General features: G+C 45.1%; 1 protein-coding gene across 1 annotated transcript; it reads right to left on the reverse strand.

Moving 5' to 3' along the window:
• Positions 1 to 385: 385 nt before the first annotated feature.
• On the reverse strand, positions 386 to 2103 carry LOC143620401 (low affinity inorganic phosphate transporter 4-like). The gene has a single exon (XM_077092109.1). The coding sequence runs from the start codon at positions 2058 to 2060 to the stop codon at positions 471 to 473; it is 1590 nt and encodes a 529-aa protein (XP_076948224.1). The 5' UTR covers positions 2061 to 2103; the 3' UTR covers positions 386 to 470.
• Between the last annotated feature and the right edge of the window lie 15098 nt (positions 2104 to 17201).

Below are 17201 nucleotides of genomic sequence, written 5' to 3' on the forward strand. Positions count from 1 at the left end.
AGAGAATGGTTCGTGCACTGTTGTTGATATCCAGCGTATATGTACATTACGCTACGTATATGTTTAGTGTGTATATGTTTACGGTATATGTTTCCTTGTCTATAAATACTTGCTTGTAATCACTTTTTGAACTAGAATGAGAATCATGATTTGAATTTTATAACTATTTAGGGTGTTAAGTGATTTTCTAAAGTAAGATGTATACTAATATGACTCATGATAAGGAAGCTGGCTTAATTAGAGCATGTAAAGTACAGTAGACAACTAATTCAATAAACATAGTTAGAAGTTTACAGAACCTGCTACGTACGTTCTAAATCATAGAAACAAAATTACATAAAACAATAAACCACAAACATACGACTCTTTGGCCTGTTTTATTCATTATTATCCAATTATTTTACATGCCACCTTTTCTTATTGTTTTTCTTGTATTACTATATTTTATGGGACACCAAAAGCCGATACACTCAACTCTCTAGGACTTGACGATGCCCTCTATTACTCATCTCACCCTCCGGCCTATCTTTGCTTCCATCTTCTCCCGAAATCTCCTCCAACGACCGCCCTTTCGTCTCCGTCACCAGAAACGTACAAAAGAACCCCAACATATTCGTCACCGCCAATATTATCATCGCAAACTTTATCTTCCCTCTTTCGCCACCCAAAGTGTACTTCTGTATCCCGAAAGCACTCACCATCGCTCCCGCCTTGCCAGAGGCCGCGCTTATTGCATGGCACGTGGACCTCATCCTCGTTGGAAACAACTCCGCGGGTAAAACAAATGTCGTGCTGTTCGGACCGAAATTCGCAAAGAAGAAGGTTAGCCCGTAGAGAGTCGCGAACATCCATCGGTTTTCATGTGTCGCGAGGTAGTCATACTTCACTCCGATTATGAACATGAAGATGGACATCATCATGAATCCCATCAGTTGTATTTTGTACCGACCGAGTTTCTCGATAAACGCCACCGTAAACCAGTATCCCGGGAACGTACCGAACATGGCGACAACGAACATAGCACGAGAGATCTCGAACATCTCTCTTAATGCGTTGACTTCTGGAGCTTTATGGGTCAAACCCATCACGGGAAAGATGTCTTTTTGAGTCAAGTTTTGACTATAGAATGCAACGTCCAACAAGAACCAAGTGGTCGTTGTTCCTATCAAGTGAAGCCCATGTCTCTCGACAAACTTGCTAGACCACAAAGGATAATCGTTACTTGACTTAAACATTGCGAGCTTCTCTTGCTCCGCTTGGATCTCCATATCCAAAACCTGTCCCATATCCGACGCGGCTTGCTTCGCGTTCCCTTCGATTATCGCGGTATACCTTCCGGTTTCTGGCATCTTCATCCGCCAGTAGAATGTTAACAAAGCCGGTAAGGCTCCGAGCATGAGAACGATCCGCCACGCGTAATCCGCGTTCGGCTGCGCGGAAAGGACGTGGTTTTCCTTCCATGACGGAGCCTGATTGGCTTGTAGAAAAATATAAGAAATGATCATGGACACTAAACCCGCAAAAATAATCCCCACACCTTGCATGGCAAACACCGCAGCGATAAACGCGCCGCGTGTTTTTTTATTCGCGTACTCGGACATGATCGTCGCGGAGAGAGGGTAATCTCCGCCGATCCCAAACCCAAGCCAGAACCGAAAAAAACAAAGCGTGCGAATCACAGCTTTCGGGGTGTACCCAAACGACAGCCCGGAGCAGATGGCGCAAATCATCATGAGAAGCAAGGTGATACCGTAAACCTTCTTTCGACCGAGCTTATCACCGAGATAACCGAACACTAGCTGTCCGGATAACGTTCCAATAAGGGCGACACCGATGACCATGTTGTTGACGCCAGTAGGGAGTTTTCCGGGTTCTGTTAAGTTTTTGTTGTGTTCGGGGAAATAGAGGCGGCCCAACAATTTTGAGACCGTGGAGATACAAAAGAGGTCGTATGCATCAGTGAAGAAACCCATGCCAGCAATGACTATGGCTTTGACATGGTACCATTGCGTACGAGCTGAATCAAGTGCTTCAAGTACTGATAGGTTGTTAGAAGCCATAATTAGTTCTTGACGTCACAGTTAATATCTTATTTTCGAGTTGATTGAGGTTAAATTGGTGATCATGTATATATAGACACATCCGGAACGATGATATTATGACATTTAGACGTGCTCTACAAGGCGTTATTCGAATTTTGAGAATATCCGTGGCTTTAATTTTGTAAAATCCTAGGAGTTGTTGAAATTATCCGTGACAGATAGTTATTAATTTTATAACGTTTAATACATCGGTTATGTTTCTGGCCAAATTAATCTTATTTTAACACCATCCACTCTATGTTCTGAAATAAGTTTATTCTTTTACGTGACATCATTAATTCTTTACATCGAAGGCAGTGGTGTGTACTGTGTAGGATATGTTGTATGAAGGTTAATTTGTAAGGGCATGAAAGTATTCATATTTGAATTTTTACTAATTATACATGTAAGTTAACTTAAAAGGCACTTTTATATATGAAAATTTGTTTATCTTATGAAACTTTTTGTGTCTACTTCCTCATATTAATCTAGCTCTTTAATTATATAATATGTATTTATTCTTTTTATTATATTAATTTTTAATTTTTTCACTAAAAAAATATATGAATGAAATATATAGAGTGAATAGTAATGTATATATCTATATCATATTATAGAAAACTGAGTAAAAAATAATAAAATAATAAAAAAAAATTTAAAAATTATATGGAAAGGAATGATATAAGAATCGTCAATTCAATATACAAATAATTTAGAGTGAACAGAGTACCCACGGGATGGGTGCAATGACTCCTTAGTCTCAACAGGAACACCGCCCCGTGGGTATTAGTACCAAGCGCGCAGTGATGAGAATATGATGAGAGGTGGGTGATTGTGGTGGAGAGGTGAGGTGGATGATGGCGGCGGGGCAGTGTTGGAGCACAACGGAGCAGTGGTGGTGGGCTAGCTTCAGTTATGGCTGTAAGATGATATTGTGTTTTTGTTAAACGGTGATAGGTGATGGCCAGAAGATAAAACTCATATTATATTAGCCCGAATTAATTGTTATTTTGTTTATTTTTTAATATATCTAATTTACTTTTTTATTATTATATTTTAAATTTTTAATTTTGAAGAGTGATTAAATCTAAAAAAATTAGTTAAATTTTGAATTTGTTTTTTTAGTTTTATAAATAAACAACTTAGTTAATTTTATTTATTTAAAAAAATTAACTTGTTCTTTTATTTTAGATTATGTTATTTTTATTTAAAAAGAATTTAATTTAGTTAAAGAAAAAAAATAAAATGGTGAATGATAGAGTGAGGGTGGACGATGGAAATTTCAATTGTTGAACGATAAGGAATAGAATAACATGACGCTGATCAAAGACTATCGTGGACGGTTCGCAATTAAAATAACTAGAAGTGAAAATGAGGGATTTGAAATTTCAAGAACTGTCATGATTATTCCAACAAAACAAGTGAAAATCAACAATAAATTTTTGGGTGTTGGAACCATAGTTATTAATGTTAATATCCCAAGGGGCACTTAAGGCGCATAGGTCTCTCCTAGGGCCTAGGCGCAAAGCTCAAAAAATGCGGGAACTTGAGAAAAAAAAACGCACTTAAATGAAAAAAATTAAAAATATGTAATGTATTAGAAAAATAATACTATTATTCAATTATAAAAAGCAAAAGCTATTATGTAATACATGTAAAAATTAAAAATTAAACAATAAGTTTAAAATTTTAAAATATAGATATTAAAAAGCTAAAAAGATTCATTAAAACTTCAAATATCATTTTAATAATCCAATAACAAATGTTTTTAAAATAAAAAAATTACTTGATATAACCTATCATTTATAAAAAGGAAATCTTAACATGTGGTTACTGTAGCAATCTAGCAGAGAGCTGCAAAAAGTGTACAACTACAGTATACTTTACATTAAAATGTAAAACAAAATAAACTTGTTGCTTTCTATACTTTAAATCCATTCACAAGAAACGATAACACATAAACACTCTCATATGCACCTTCCAGGTAATTCTCCTCCATTTCATGCCGGAATTTCTTGGTTTTGGGCGGAAAAGGCCGGAATTTTCATATTTTAGCCGGAAGCGCGCTTCGACTGCCATCAGGCGCTTTTCCTGCGCTGGGCCTTGAATTTGCACCTAGGCGTGCGCCTAGTGCGCTTTTTAATAACTAGGGTTAGAACATGCATGAATCACCATGGGCTTTAATTCCAACAAAATGATCGGAAAACCAAATCAAAATCGAGATGAGGATGTTGAAGTGAATAGTTGGAATCATTCAAGTATAACAATCATGAGAAAAACCGAGTTTTACCACGAATCACTGTGAATTTGGTTTGAAGAAACGTAGATCGACTCACTGGTAGACGATCAACTTTCCTCGGGTGTGATTATGCTATTTCACCGATGGTTCTCTGGGATCTGGATTCTTCCACCTACAAAATGAACAGCACCGTAAACTTACCCCTCAGAAAAGGACAGAGGGGTCCTCTTTGGGGTAACCCTCCGGTGTGAGAATAAGAGTTTGTAGGAGAAGATAATAATCTGAGAGTAAGGAAATTGGAGTGTATTGCTTAATATAGCTGAATACTGTGTAATAGGGCATACCTCTCCTTGTGGAGTTGATGTGGTATTTATAGTGCTAGGGTTTCCAATGATTGGGCTCAGACCTAATTAGGGCCTTTTTGGCCTCCTTCAATTGCTTTGCGCCACGTGTCCTTGGGACACCTGGTGCTTTTTCATTGATTATTCTCCGACCCATGTGCAATCACGTGGTAGCACATGGGTTTTGCTGAGTTGTCCACCTTTCATTGGCAGCTGTCAACATCAGCATATTCTTATTCCTTAAAAAGATACCTTCTGGAAGGTTGTCTGACGTGCACAATCAAGGTTGTTCTTATCCTGATTTGGGTAAGGACGAGGTTGATTATGTGCATGTGTGATATGCGCCTATCCTGAGGATGCGCGAGGTCTTCTCTTTATTCTCACGCGCAGATGTTTCATGCGCCGATGTGATATGCACAAGCATGTGATATGCGCCACGCGCGGATGCGCCACGCGCAGATGTGATATGCGTGAGCATATATGGTGCGTGAGCATGTGATACGCGTGAGCATATGTGATGCGTGAGCATATGTGATGCATGAGCATATGTGATGCCTGAGCATGTGATGCATGAGCATATGTGATATGCGTGAGCATATGTGATATGCGCCATGCGCATAGGTTTTGGCTTTGTGCCTTCATAATATCTTGATTTCAAGCCTCTTGTCTATATCTTGTGGGTTGACCCGCCTCGCTCGGTGTTGAGGCGGGTACATACCTCTTCAAGCCCCCCCAGTCTAATGTGTGTCTTGTCTCGCGCGAGCGAGGTAAGATAGATATTAGACTTAATAGTTTGTTCTTTTAGTAGGGTTTGTCTTTTTCTTCTTATTACTCATCGTTGCGCGAAATTCTATCCTTTTGGTTGAAACGAATCGTCCATGTACGTGGTTGGTTGTTGCTGACATGCGTCAGTGATGGAGACGTGTCAGACTTTTCGTGTGCTCGAGGTGCTACAGTTGCCTTTCATGTCCCCTCACATAGTGTCAGGAACACGTGTCGCGCTCGCGTTGGTCCGTACCTGCGAGTGGTGGCGCGTGAACTCTGGCAGCACCTGTATCGTTTCTTTTCGTGTCCCCTCATACAGTGTCAGGGACACGTGTCGCGCTCGCGTTGGCTTACACCTGCGAGTGGGGGCGCTTGAAGTTCGATCAGTACCAATTTTTCTCTCTCCTGGGCCTATAAAAGCAAGCCCTTTTGAGTTTTTTATCCTTCATCTTCTTTGTTGTTTATTCAGAGCTTTCCTTTCTTTCTATTCCGATTAAGTGCCTATATTCCAGATTTCTGTTCTTCAGAAGCAACTTGTGTCTGACTCTGTTGTATGTCTGATAGCCCAGACAACACAATCTCCCCCAGCAATCGCCGCGTTAAATCGTTAGCAATGTCTACGTTGAAGAAGACCGGCAAGGGGAAGAGGGCTGCTGAGGCCTCGTCGGAGGAGGTAGGGAAGACCAAGGCAGTGAAGAAGTGGGATGAGATCCCCTGTAAACTGAGGCAGTCCGATTTTGACAGCCTTATCGCCTATCAGGGTTTTCTCCCTGAGTATGGCTGCATGCTGCCGGCGGCCGGGCAAACGGCGGCGGACCCGCCCACCGGCTATATATCCCTTTATTGCCATTTTTTCACCCACTGCAACCTTCGTCTCCCGATGACAAGGTTTGTGGGTGCGCTGCTTAGGTTTTATGGGATTCATATATCCCAAGTCCATCCGTTTGGACTCGTGCGCATGACTCACTTTGAGTTCATGTGCAAATCTCAGCGCGAGGAGCCCACCCCTCGGCGCTTTCAGTTTTTTTATAAGCCCAAGATCCAAGATTCTTGGTTCTCATTTATTCCTCGCAGTCAGAAGGTCAAGTGTTGCACTGTTTCATTCAAGAGCCTTCATGACTGGTCTGAGAGATTTTTCTATATCTGGGCTGGTGTGATCCCCATCCGCATGACCATGCGCGCGATCTCTTCTGCGCCTGCGGATGTGGGTGTCTTCAAGAACCCAACTGGCGCCTGGGTAAAAAAGTTGACTGCCGAACCATCCCCCGCCAAGAACATTTGCGAGGAGGCGCTGGTGGGGGTTGGTATGAGCAGGAGGTGGGCCGACAGCGCGACTGAGCCCGTTATCCAAGTTGACGGCTTGTGTAAGTTAACTCATTGCATTACTTCTGCGCGAATATAATTCGCTTTGCTGATATCATTTGACTTGTTTTGTGCAGTCAGCAAGGAGTATGTCCACGCCGCCTATGATGAGCATATGGAGGGTGGCTCCGTCGCGCTGGGCGCTGGGGAGGTTGGCTTCCCCGATCGCTTCGATGACATGTTCATCCCTGTTGATCTGGGATTTCGCTTTGACAGCGACGCGCCTGGTAAGCCTTTGTACTTATGCTTATGCCTTTATAATACCAGATTTGGCTAACCTTTCTGTTGCGTGTATTGTAGACGCGCTTAAGAACTACGAGCTGGAGCTCGCGAAAGAGGAGGAGGAGGAGGAGGCTGAGGTGCCCCAACTAAAGCTTAAGGCTAAAGGGAAAACTGGCGCAGGGGCCAGTAAGAAACAGAAGAAAGATGATGCCCCTGTTGTTCAGGATCCTCCTACTCAGGCGAAGGGACTTGAGAAAACCCAGGAGTTTACCTCCAAGTTTTCCTTGTTTTCCCTGCCTCAAAAAGTGGGCAGACCTCCTGTCCACACGAGGTATGGTGCCGCTACCTCCTCCCTTCGCGCGGAGGAAAAGGGGAGCGGCGTTGCGCCTGTCGTTTCCTCTTCGACAGGTATACTTTGCTTATCCTTTATGGTTCTATGAGCGCGATTCTGATAGAATTACTAATGAATCTTTGCACACTCAAATGTTTGTAGAGCCGGCGACCTTGGTGGATCAACCTCAGGCGCAACAAGGTGCCGAGGCTGTGCCGGAAGTCGCTTCGAAGTCCCCTGTTTTACCCTCAAAGGGGAGAATGGACTTCATGGCGATGTTTAACTCGCGAACGGCGTTGCGCCAAGGTATATATTGCGCTTTTATTTTCTGACTTTTTTCTTTTAGATCAAGTCATGAACCATTTCTTTTTGTTGATTTTTTCATAGGAGTCATTGCTGGCGTACAAGCTGCTGGCGGCACTGCTGGCGCCGGTGCCAGCGCCGTTGGTTCTGTTCCTGCTCCTGCAAGCGCTGAATCTCCCCTCATCGGGATTACTAAGGAGCAGGAGGCCGTTTTACGCGCCGACCTGGCGGCGTCGAGACCTCCCTCACCTCCTCCTGCGCGCAGCTCTCCTCGCGAGACTGATTTTGGTTCTAGGTCGCAGGAGAAAAGGCCTGTTTCAGAGGAGTATGAGGAGGTTCAAGTTGAAGGCTCCGACAGCGGCCGCGCCAGCCCTGCAGCGCCACGAGGTTTCGCGGCGCAGTCTTCTCGTGGGGCTGGCGCTGACTTTTCTGCTTCATCCCCACAGGTATAAGTTCGTTTTTGCTCCGCTGCACGGACTTCCATATTAGTGTTTTGATGACTTAGATCATTTCTTTGTGTTTGCAGGAAGCCGATCACATTTACCGCCCGAGATGGAATATTACTGAGGACAGCTCATTTCAGTCCATGGGTGTGTGTGAGGACTTCTGGGCTCATTCTGTGCCTCCAGCTGAAAGGAGGTTTCAGGAGGACCGCGCTCGCGATGACTTGCTCAACGATCATCTGTTTGCTGGGTCGGCTTTCTTTGCTGCCTCCCAAGCAAGAGGCTAAAGTGTCTGCTTGGAATCTTTCTGATGCTCGAGAGAGAGCTGAGAAACTCCAAGCAGAGCTCAGCGAGAACAGAGCAAGTGCCAACACCGCCTTCGTGAAGCGCGGGCATGAGCTACAGGCTGCGCGGGAGAAGCTACAGGCGGCCGAGGCGGACGCGGCCAAGTACGCGCGTAGAGTGCGCGACTTGGAGCTGGACGCGGAGGCGCGTGACCAAGCTCTTGTCCAGTCTATAACTGACAAATCATCATTGGAGAGTGAGGTTGCGCGCCTGAAGAAGGAGCTGGCGGCCTCGCTGGCCGAGAAAGATGAAGCCTTGGCGACGGCAGCGTCTAGCCAGGAAGCACTCGATGTTGCGCGAGCGGAAAAGGAAGAAGCCTTGGCGGCAGCAGCGTCCGACAAAGAGGAGCTGAAACAGACTAAGGAAACTGTTGAGTTGTTAAACTCTCAGATTCCTGCTCTTGAGACGTCTGTTTCTTCCCTCGCGCAGGATCGCCAATGGCTAATCTCACAGGGTATGACTCGTTGCGCTTAGGCGATGAAATACTCAGACGAGTTTCAGGCCCTTGTGATGGATTGCAACGCTGCCGCGCGCTTGGTGGGTCGAGCTGAAGGGTTTAAGGGTGGTTGTGAATATAGCATGCTGAAGAAGAACCCATCCGACTACCCTTATCAGCTCGACGTTGCGTGCGCGGACATGGCCGAGATGGGGGAGAAGTATTTGAATATTCCCATTCCCATCCTTGCGCAGGTATTTTAACCTTAATGAGATTATCTTGACTTATTTTCCAAGTCTTTTTGTACTCATATTTTTCCTTATGATTTGCAGATATCCGCGCTTGCTGACCAGCCCGATCTCGGCGCGCTAAAGAAATTACTTGACGAGTGCGAAGGGGCTGGTGGCGGCGATGATGGCGCGGGGAATGCTGGCCCTGCTAGCGGCTCTGGCGTGGCCAAAGGACCCGCTCCTGACACTATTGTGATAGAAGGCGACTCCATTCAGGACGAACATCTTGACTATGGTCAGTTTGGAGATGACGAGGAGTGGGCTGCGCCAGACGCTGAGGGCGGTGATGAGGACGATGAAGAGGCTGACGTCGACGTGGAGACTTGAGAAGCCCTTCATGTTTTTTGTTTTTTATTTGTAGTTTGTATCTCATCATCTTGTAAACTTGTAAATTTCAATGCTTTGGAATGAAATTTTGTTTTTCCCTTATTCGCATCTTGCGCATTCCCCATTCATCTCTTTATATTGCATGTTTGCTTGTTGAATATAAGATATGCTTGCACGTTGAAATAAGAACAAGGTTGTAAGGAAATTATTATACTTAATCCTTGTCATATTGTAAGTGATTTTGCAATATCCTGACTATGTTGACACGTGCTTTGGCGTTTCATTATTCCTCTTTTGCGCGACGTTATCGCGCATTTATTATAGGGAATTATGAGTTTTTTAGCCTTTACGTGTCAGTATGTGTTACTCTGATATCCATTACAATTTCATGCGCGACCTCGACCTGAGACCTTAACAACTATGTTTTGGCATTTGCTTTGCCTTAGTTGTGCTTAGGTATTTTTATGGTCAGGCTACGCAGCATGTAGGATGGATGTTGTGAGTGATTTGAGCTAAGGCTCACATTATTGGGCTAAGGCCCTGAGCTAAGGCTCATATTATTGGGCTAAGGCCCTGACGTTTTAGAGTTAAGACTCGTTAACGCGTTTGAGCTTGAAGCTCATGCATGTATGTTTTACTTCGTTTTATTTCGCTTTGATGTCAATACAATGTTGTCATATTGCTCAAAATTAATAAAGGGAAGTGTGAAACATGTATGCAAAAGGTAATAGAATCCACATTAAGAGAAGATAGCGCGTATCATTATTCATAATGGCTTAAAGAGCCTTGTTTACAAATTTGACAATTTTTACATGAAACATTTTCTAAGCTGTGCCGCGTTCCATGCGCGCTGGATCTTCCTTCCATTCAAATCTTTTAAAGCGTATGCGCCTTTTCCCAATTCTTCCGAGACTTGATAAGGTCCCTCCCAATTGGGGGACATCTTTCCCGGGGGTATCGTGCGGCTTGCTTCATTGTTTCGAAGGACAAAATCATTCTTCTTGAAGTGGCATTCTTTCACGCGCTGATTGTAATATTTTTCCAGTTTTTTCTTGTACTTGGCTTCACTGATGATAGCCGCCTCTCTGCGCCCTTCAAGTAAGTTGAGATCCAACCTCCTTTCGCGCTCGTTATCAATCTTGTTCATCATGAGCACTCTATGGGATGGGCATCCAATTTCTGCTGGAATCATAGCCTCCGTTCCATAGGTTAGGCTGAACGGGGATTCGCCATTGCTGGTTTTGCTTAATGTCCTGTGTGCCCACAGGACATTAGGTAGCTCTTCGACCCAAGAATGGGTTTCTCCCTCCAACCTTTTCTTCAGCCCATTTAACAAGCTTTGGTTCGCGCGCTCCACTTGGCCATTCCCCTGAGGGTGGTATACTGAAGTGAAGATTTGGTTGATGCGCAATTCCTTAAGCCAGCTGGATATCTTCCTGTCAGTGAATTGTTTGCCATTGTCGCTCACAATTTCCATGGGCAAGCCAAAACGGCATATGATGTGGCTCCAAATAAACTGCTTCATCGCTTCGGCTGTGACTTTTGCTAGTGGCTTGGCTTCAACCCATTTTGTGAAATAGTCTACTGCCACTACCAAAAATTTTACTCGCCCTTGCGCTTGCGGTAGGGGTCCCACAATATAGATGGCCCATTTGTGGAAAGGCCATGCGGAGGTCACCGGAATCAAGTTGTTCTTTGGCCGCATGGTGTTTGGCGCATAGCTCTGACACGCTTAGCATTTTTGGATCTCTTTTAAAGCGTCCAAGTACATGCCTGGCCAATAGTAACCTGCGCTCATTGCCTTGGTAACCACCATGCGCGAGCCAGCATGTATTCCACAGATTCCTTCGTGTATCTCTCTGATCACATAGCTTGCTTCCTCAGCATCTAGGCATTTCATGAGCGGTCCAAGATAAGAGCGTCGATATAGTGTACCATCAAGCAGTTCATAGTTCTGCGACTTGTGTCTTATCTTCCTCGCCTGTGCGCGATCGTCCGGTACTTTTCCCTCTTTCAAGAATTCCATTATTGGAGTTATCCATAATGAAGGGGTTGTATGAGTTACAAGGACAGACTTCGCTCCCACCGACGGGTTGCTCATTATTTCTACCCTGACATCTTTGCCAAAGTGATCGAAGCTGGTTGATGCCATCTTGCTCAGCGCGTCGGCAGATTTGTTTTCACTGCGCGGAATATGAATGATTCTGAAGCAGTCAAATTGCTCGATGAGCTTTTTCGCCTGCTCTAGATACAGAGGCATGGTGTTCTCCTTGGCATCATAAAGGCCATTGACCTGTGCTGCTACCAAGTATGAATCAACATGGGCCTCTAGCTTTTTAACTCCGAATTTGTGCGCGATGCGCAGGCCAGCCAGCAGGGCTTCATACTCAGCTTCATTGTTGGTGCTCTTGAAGTCCAACCTGATGGCGTAAGTATATTCCTGATTCTCTGGATCCACCAGCTTGAGGCCTGCGCCGGATCCTTCGTTGTTTGAAGCTCCGTCAGTGAATAATCTCCAAACATTTTCTTCATCATTGGCTCGCGGAGGGTCTACCTCGCGCTGAGCCTCTTCAATTTTTCCTTCGGGGATTTCTGCAATGAAATCAGCCAAGACTTGTCCCTTTATTGCTGGACGGGGCTTATAGGCGATCGTGTGCTCTCCTAATTCCAGCGCCCATTTTGTCAGCCTTCCCGAGAGCGCGGGGCGCCGCAAGACTTGCTGGATGTTGTAACCAGTCAGAACTTCAATGGGATGACCATTGAAATATCTATGAAGCTTGCGCGACGCGTGTGTTAGTGACAAAACTAACTTTTCCATGATGGAGTAGCGCGTCTCAGGATCTGTCAGCACCCGACTCACATAGTATATTGGCGTTTGGATTCCCTTGCGATCCACCAACAATACTGCGCCGATGGCGCGCTCTCCTGCTGATAGGTACAATGTCAAAGTTTCACCAGGAAGTGGAGCTGTGAGCGCGGGCAGATTTATTAAACATTCTTTTATCTCATTGAAAGCTTGCTCGGCCTCAGGAGTCCACTTGAATTGGCTTTTCTTTAGGCAATTTCTCAATGTGTTGACGAATGGGGTAGATTTGCTTGCATGGTTCGCTTGGAACCTGTTGATTGATACCAATCTCCCATTCAACTTTTGGACTTCTTTCATGGTGGATGGTGAGGGCATGTCAAGGATGGCCTCCACCTTCTCAGGGTTCACCTTGAAACCATCCTTGGTGACCATTACACCTAGAAATTTTCCCTCCTGTACGCCGAAAGTGCATTTGCTCGGATTGAGCTTCATGTTAACTTCCTTTAGGCGCCCAAGGGTTTCTTCGATGTCTTTGAGCATTTGTTTTTCCTCCCTGCTTTTGATCACCAAATCATCCACGTAGACTTCTAGGTTTCTTCCAATTTGCTCGCTGAAAACGGCATCCATAAGTCTTTGGTAGGTGGCTCCCGCATTCTTCAAACCAAAGGGCATTTTTGTGTAACAAAAAACACGGTTCTGAAGGCAGTCTTGTCCTCGTCTTGTGGTGCCATTTGAATCTGGTGATAGCCCTTGTAGGCATCCAGGAAACATTTGAGCTTGAATGGCGCCACGGAGTCCACCTTTGCGTCGATGTTTGGGAGGGGGTAACAGTCTTTTGGGCATGCTTTGTTGAGGTCCTTGAAGTCAATGCACATCCTCCACGACCCGTTACTTTTCTTTACCATCACAGGATTGGCTACCCATGTCTGGTATCGTATCGGGCGGATGATGTTTGCGCGCAATAGATCCTCAACTTGCTCATTCATGGCCCTCGCCTTCTCATCCCCCATGACTCTCTTCTTTTGAGCAATTGGCTCTACAGACTTGAACGTGTTGAGAGAATGTTGCGCCAGGTCTCGCGGAACCCCAATCATATCAGAGTGTTGCCACGCGAAGACCGACATATATGCTGTGAGCAATCTTTTCATTCTCAACCTCGTGTCGTCTGATATCGTAGCGCCAATTGTGATTGTTTGCTCCGGGAATTTTGGGTTGAGAATCCATTCCTCTGGCGCGTTGTCTGCCATTGGAAGTTTCATTCTCCCTTCCCGTGGTGTACTTGTCACTGCACACAAATGATCTCGGTATACAAAAGTTACACCTGCTGGTGTTGGGAACCCCAACGCGCCGTGCGCTGGCGACGGTATGGCGTTGAATTGGGCAATCGTTCCTCTACCCAAGATCATATTGTGGCATGAAGTGGTGGGCAAGACCAAGAAGTTGACAACTTCGGCTCGCTTGTGTTTCTCATCCCCCATAGTTAGTTCAAATTGTATTTGACCTAGGGGATGAATGATTTCATTTGAAACACCAGAGATTGGTGCATTCACAATTTCAAGCCTTGCTTGGTCTGCTGGATCCAGCTTCCTGAAACATTGCTCATACATGATGTCTGGTTCGCTGCCAGTGTCCACTAGGACTTTTGACACTTCATAATGAGCAATGTGTGTAGTGATGACAAGAGGACTGCTGATAGAAGGGCCTCCCCTGATTCTTGGGAAGATTACTTGCTGCTCGCGCCAATCTCCTTGGATTTGCGCGCTTCTCTTTCTTGATCCTTGCCCTTGCCTTCCTCCCTCGGCTACACAGATTCTTTTGAACTTTTTACTGGCAGAGGCTCTTTCTGGTTGTTCATTTTCTGGTCTTGAGTTTTTCACCAGGTGAGCCAGCTTGCCTGATTTCACATCTTTTTCAATTGCATCCTTCAAGTGGTGGCATGCATCAGTGTTGTGTCCTGTGGACTTGTGAAACTCACAATACTTGCCACTGTTTGATGGTCCCTTGTGGTGTAGTGGCTTGGGGCTTTTGAACTGGACATTCTCAGTGCTTAACACTTGTGAAGGCGTTTTAGTTAGGGGAGTCCATATTCTTGGCAGAGGCCTGTTAGGATCTCTGCCGCCTTCCCTGTTGTCACCCTCCCCGCGATTACGAACGTCTTTTTGGGGCTGGGGTGAGCTTGGTTGCGCCTGCTTTTCTGCGGAAGAAAAACTGGTTGGTTGCAACCTGGACCATACAGAGTTCTGTTTGCCCCTTCTTTCGTTGTTGCGCGGTGCCTCTGCTTGATGCCCTCTTTCTCTCGCTCTATCTTGGGCAATTTGTTTTTCATTTCTCGCGAAGACTCGCGATGCTTCCATTAGCTTGGCCCAAGTGGTGGGCATGCCATCTCTGCTCACGAGAGCTCGGCGGAGTTGATCACTACGCGCGCCTTGTATAAAGGCCACGCGCAATAGTTGCTCAGTGATACCTCCGATTGTCAGAGACTCCTGATTGAAACGAGTTATGTAGTCTTCAATCGTTTCATCATTCCTGCGCACGCAGTGCATGATGTCATCAGGGTCGCGCGTGTGTCTGCGCTGCTGTACGAAATGAGCTTGGAACTTTTCCAATAGTTCCTCGAACCCATCGATTTGCCCAGTCGGCAAGCTTTCGAACCAGACACGCGCCGCGCCCGTGAGGCAGCGAGCAAACATGTGACACCATGTTGGCATCGTCCAGCTTTCTAGGTTTCCAGTGTTGTAAAAACCTTGTAAGAAATCGTCTGGATCTGTTGTGCCGTCATATTTGCCCAAACCACTTGGCATCTTGGTTTTGTGCTGAATGGGGGCCTTCGCGATGCGCTCAGTGAATTTTGAATGTTTCACTAAGATGGCTGGCCTGTACGGTGTGGTTACGTCCACTTGCCCTCTCACTGGTGGGCTGTACGGTGTGTGCAGATCCAGATCGGCTTTGGCTCCAGGCGCCATGTTCATGTGCGCGCGGAGCTGTGAGCCTCCTGCATGAGTATCTCGCGTCTTCCTGATGCTGTGCACTTCTTCATCACTAAACTCAGCGTGTTCAGTGTGAACAGAGTGACCATCTTCATGCGCGCGCGCCCTTTTTGTTCCATGAACGGTTTGCTTATCAAACGCTTGCCTTTGTGTTAAGTCGGCTAACTTTTTGTGTTTGACCAGCTCATTGTACTTGTCCATTAGACGTCGTTGCTCGTTTATGAGCCATTCCTTAGGGTCATTGGTTTCATCTTCTGGACCCATTGGTCCTTTTTGTTTCTCGCCGGTAAGATTTTGGAACGTGAGATCGTCTGGAGGAGTTTCAGTCTGGCCATGAGGAGTTGTGATGAAGGGACGGTTACTGGTGGTGCGCGTAGAATCACGCGGCACCCTCAGAAACTGCTGTCCCTCATTAACATCCTCATGCTCAATATCCTCCAGAACTTGATCGCTGTTACGAACACCAGAAACCATGGTGAAATTTTTTTTTTTAGAGATCTGATGAGATTTTGTTGCCGTTGTAACAGGTGATGGTCCCACGGATGGCGCCAATGAAGAAACGTAGATCGACTCACTGGTAGACGATCAACTTTCCTCGGGTGTGATTATGCTATTTCACCGATGGTTCTCTGGGATCTGGATTCTTCCACCTACAAAATGAACAGCACCGTAAACTTACCCCTCAGAAAGGGACAGAGGGGTCCTCTTTGGGTAACCCTCCGGTGTGAGAATAAGAGTTTGTAGGAGAAGATAATAATCTGAGAGTAAGAAAATTGGAGTGTATTGCTTAATATAGCTGAATACTGTGTAATAGGACATACCTCTCCTTGTGGAGTTGATGTGGTATTTATAGTGCTAGGGTTTCCAATGATTGGGCTCAGACCTAATTAGGGCCTTTTTGGCCTCCTTCAATTGCTTTGCGCCACGTGTCCTTGGGACACCTGGTGCTTTTTCATTGATTATTCTCCGACCCATGTGCAATCACGTGGTAGCACATGGGTTTTGCTGAGTTGTCCACCTTTCATTGGCAGCTGTCAACATCAGCATATTCTTATTCCTTAAAAAGATACCTTCTGGAAGGTTGTCTGACGTGCACAATCAAGGTTCTCCTTATCCTGATTTGGGTAAGGACGAGGTTGATTATGTGCATGTGTGATATGCGCCTATCCTGAGGATGCGCGAGGTCTTCTCTTTATTCTCACGCGCAGATGTTTCATGCGCCGATGTGATATGCACAAGCATGTGATATGCGCCACGCGCGGATGCGCCACGCGCAGATGTGATATGCGTGAGCATATATGGTGCGTGAGCATGTGATACGCGTGAGCATATGTGATGCGTGAGCATATGTGATGCATGAGCATATGTGATGCCTGAGCATGTGATGCATGAGCATATGTGATATGCGTGAGCATATGTGATATGCGCCATGCGCATAGGTTTTGGCTTTGTGCCTTCATAATATCTTGATTTCAAGCCTCTTGTCTATATCTTGTGGGTTGACCCGCCTCGCTCGGTGTTGAGGCGGGTACATACCTCTTCATGGTTATAATTGAGAAATGTGACTTTCACACAATCATTGTGAATTCAATTATATTGAACTAATTAAATAACCAATTACTTTTAATTAGTTCAATTAGTACAAATGCTCCAAATGCTCGAGAATATCCGATCGAAGGCTAACATATATTGTCCAGTAATATAAACGTGTAAGAATATTGTAGCCCACTGGTTCATCGTTTGGATCCTCTATGTGTTCGGAAGATATTGTTGCACGTATGTTACGCATAGACGTGGCCTTACACAATATATTATTTTTATTTCTTTCATGAATTCTTAAATATTATAAGGGTCTTTTTAATATAAGATAATGGAATGACAAGAAAATGAAATGAATGATTAACATGCCATTATCATATTTGG

This window comes from Bidens hawaiensis, unplaced genomic scaffold, assembly GCF_021521415.1.
Source record: "Bidens hawaiensis isolate Kalapana, Puna unplaced genomic scaffold, B.hawaiensis_p1.1 tig00002553_1, whole genome shotgun sequence".
Classification (NCBI taxonomy): domain Eukaryota; kingdom Viridiplantae; phylum Streptophyta; class Magnoliopsida; order Asterales; family Asteraceae; genus Bidens; species Bidens hawaiensis.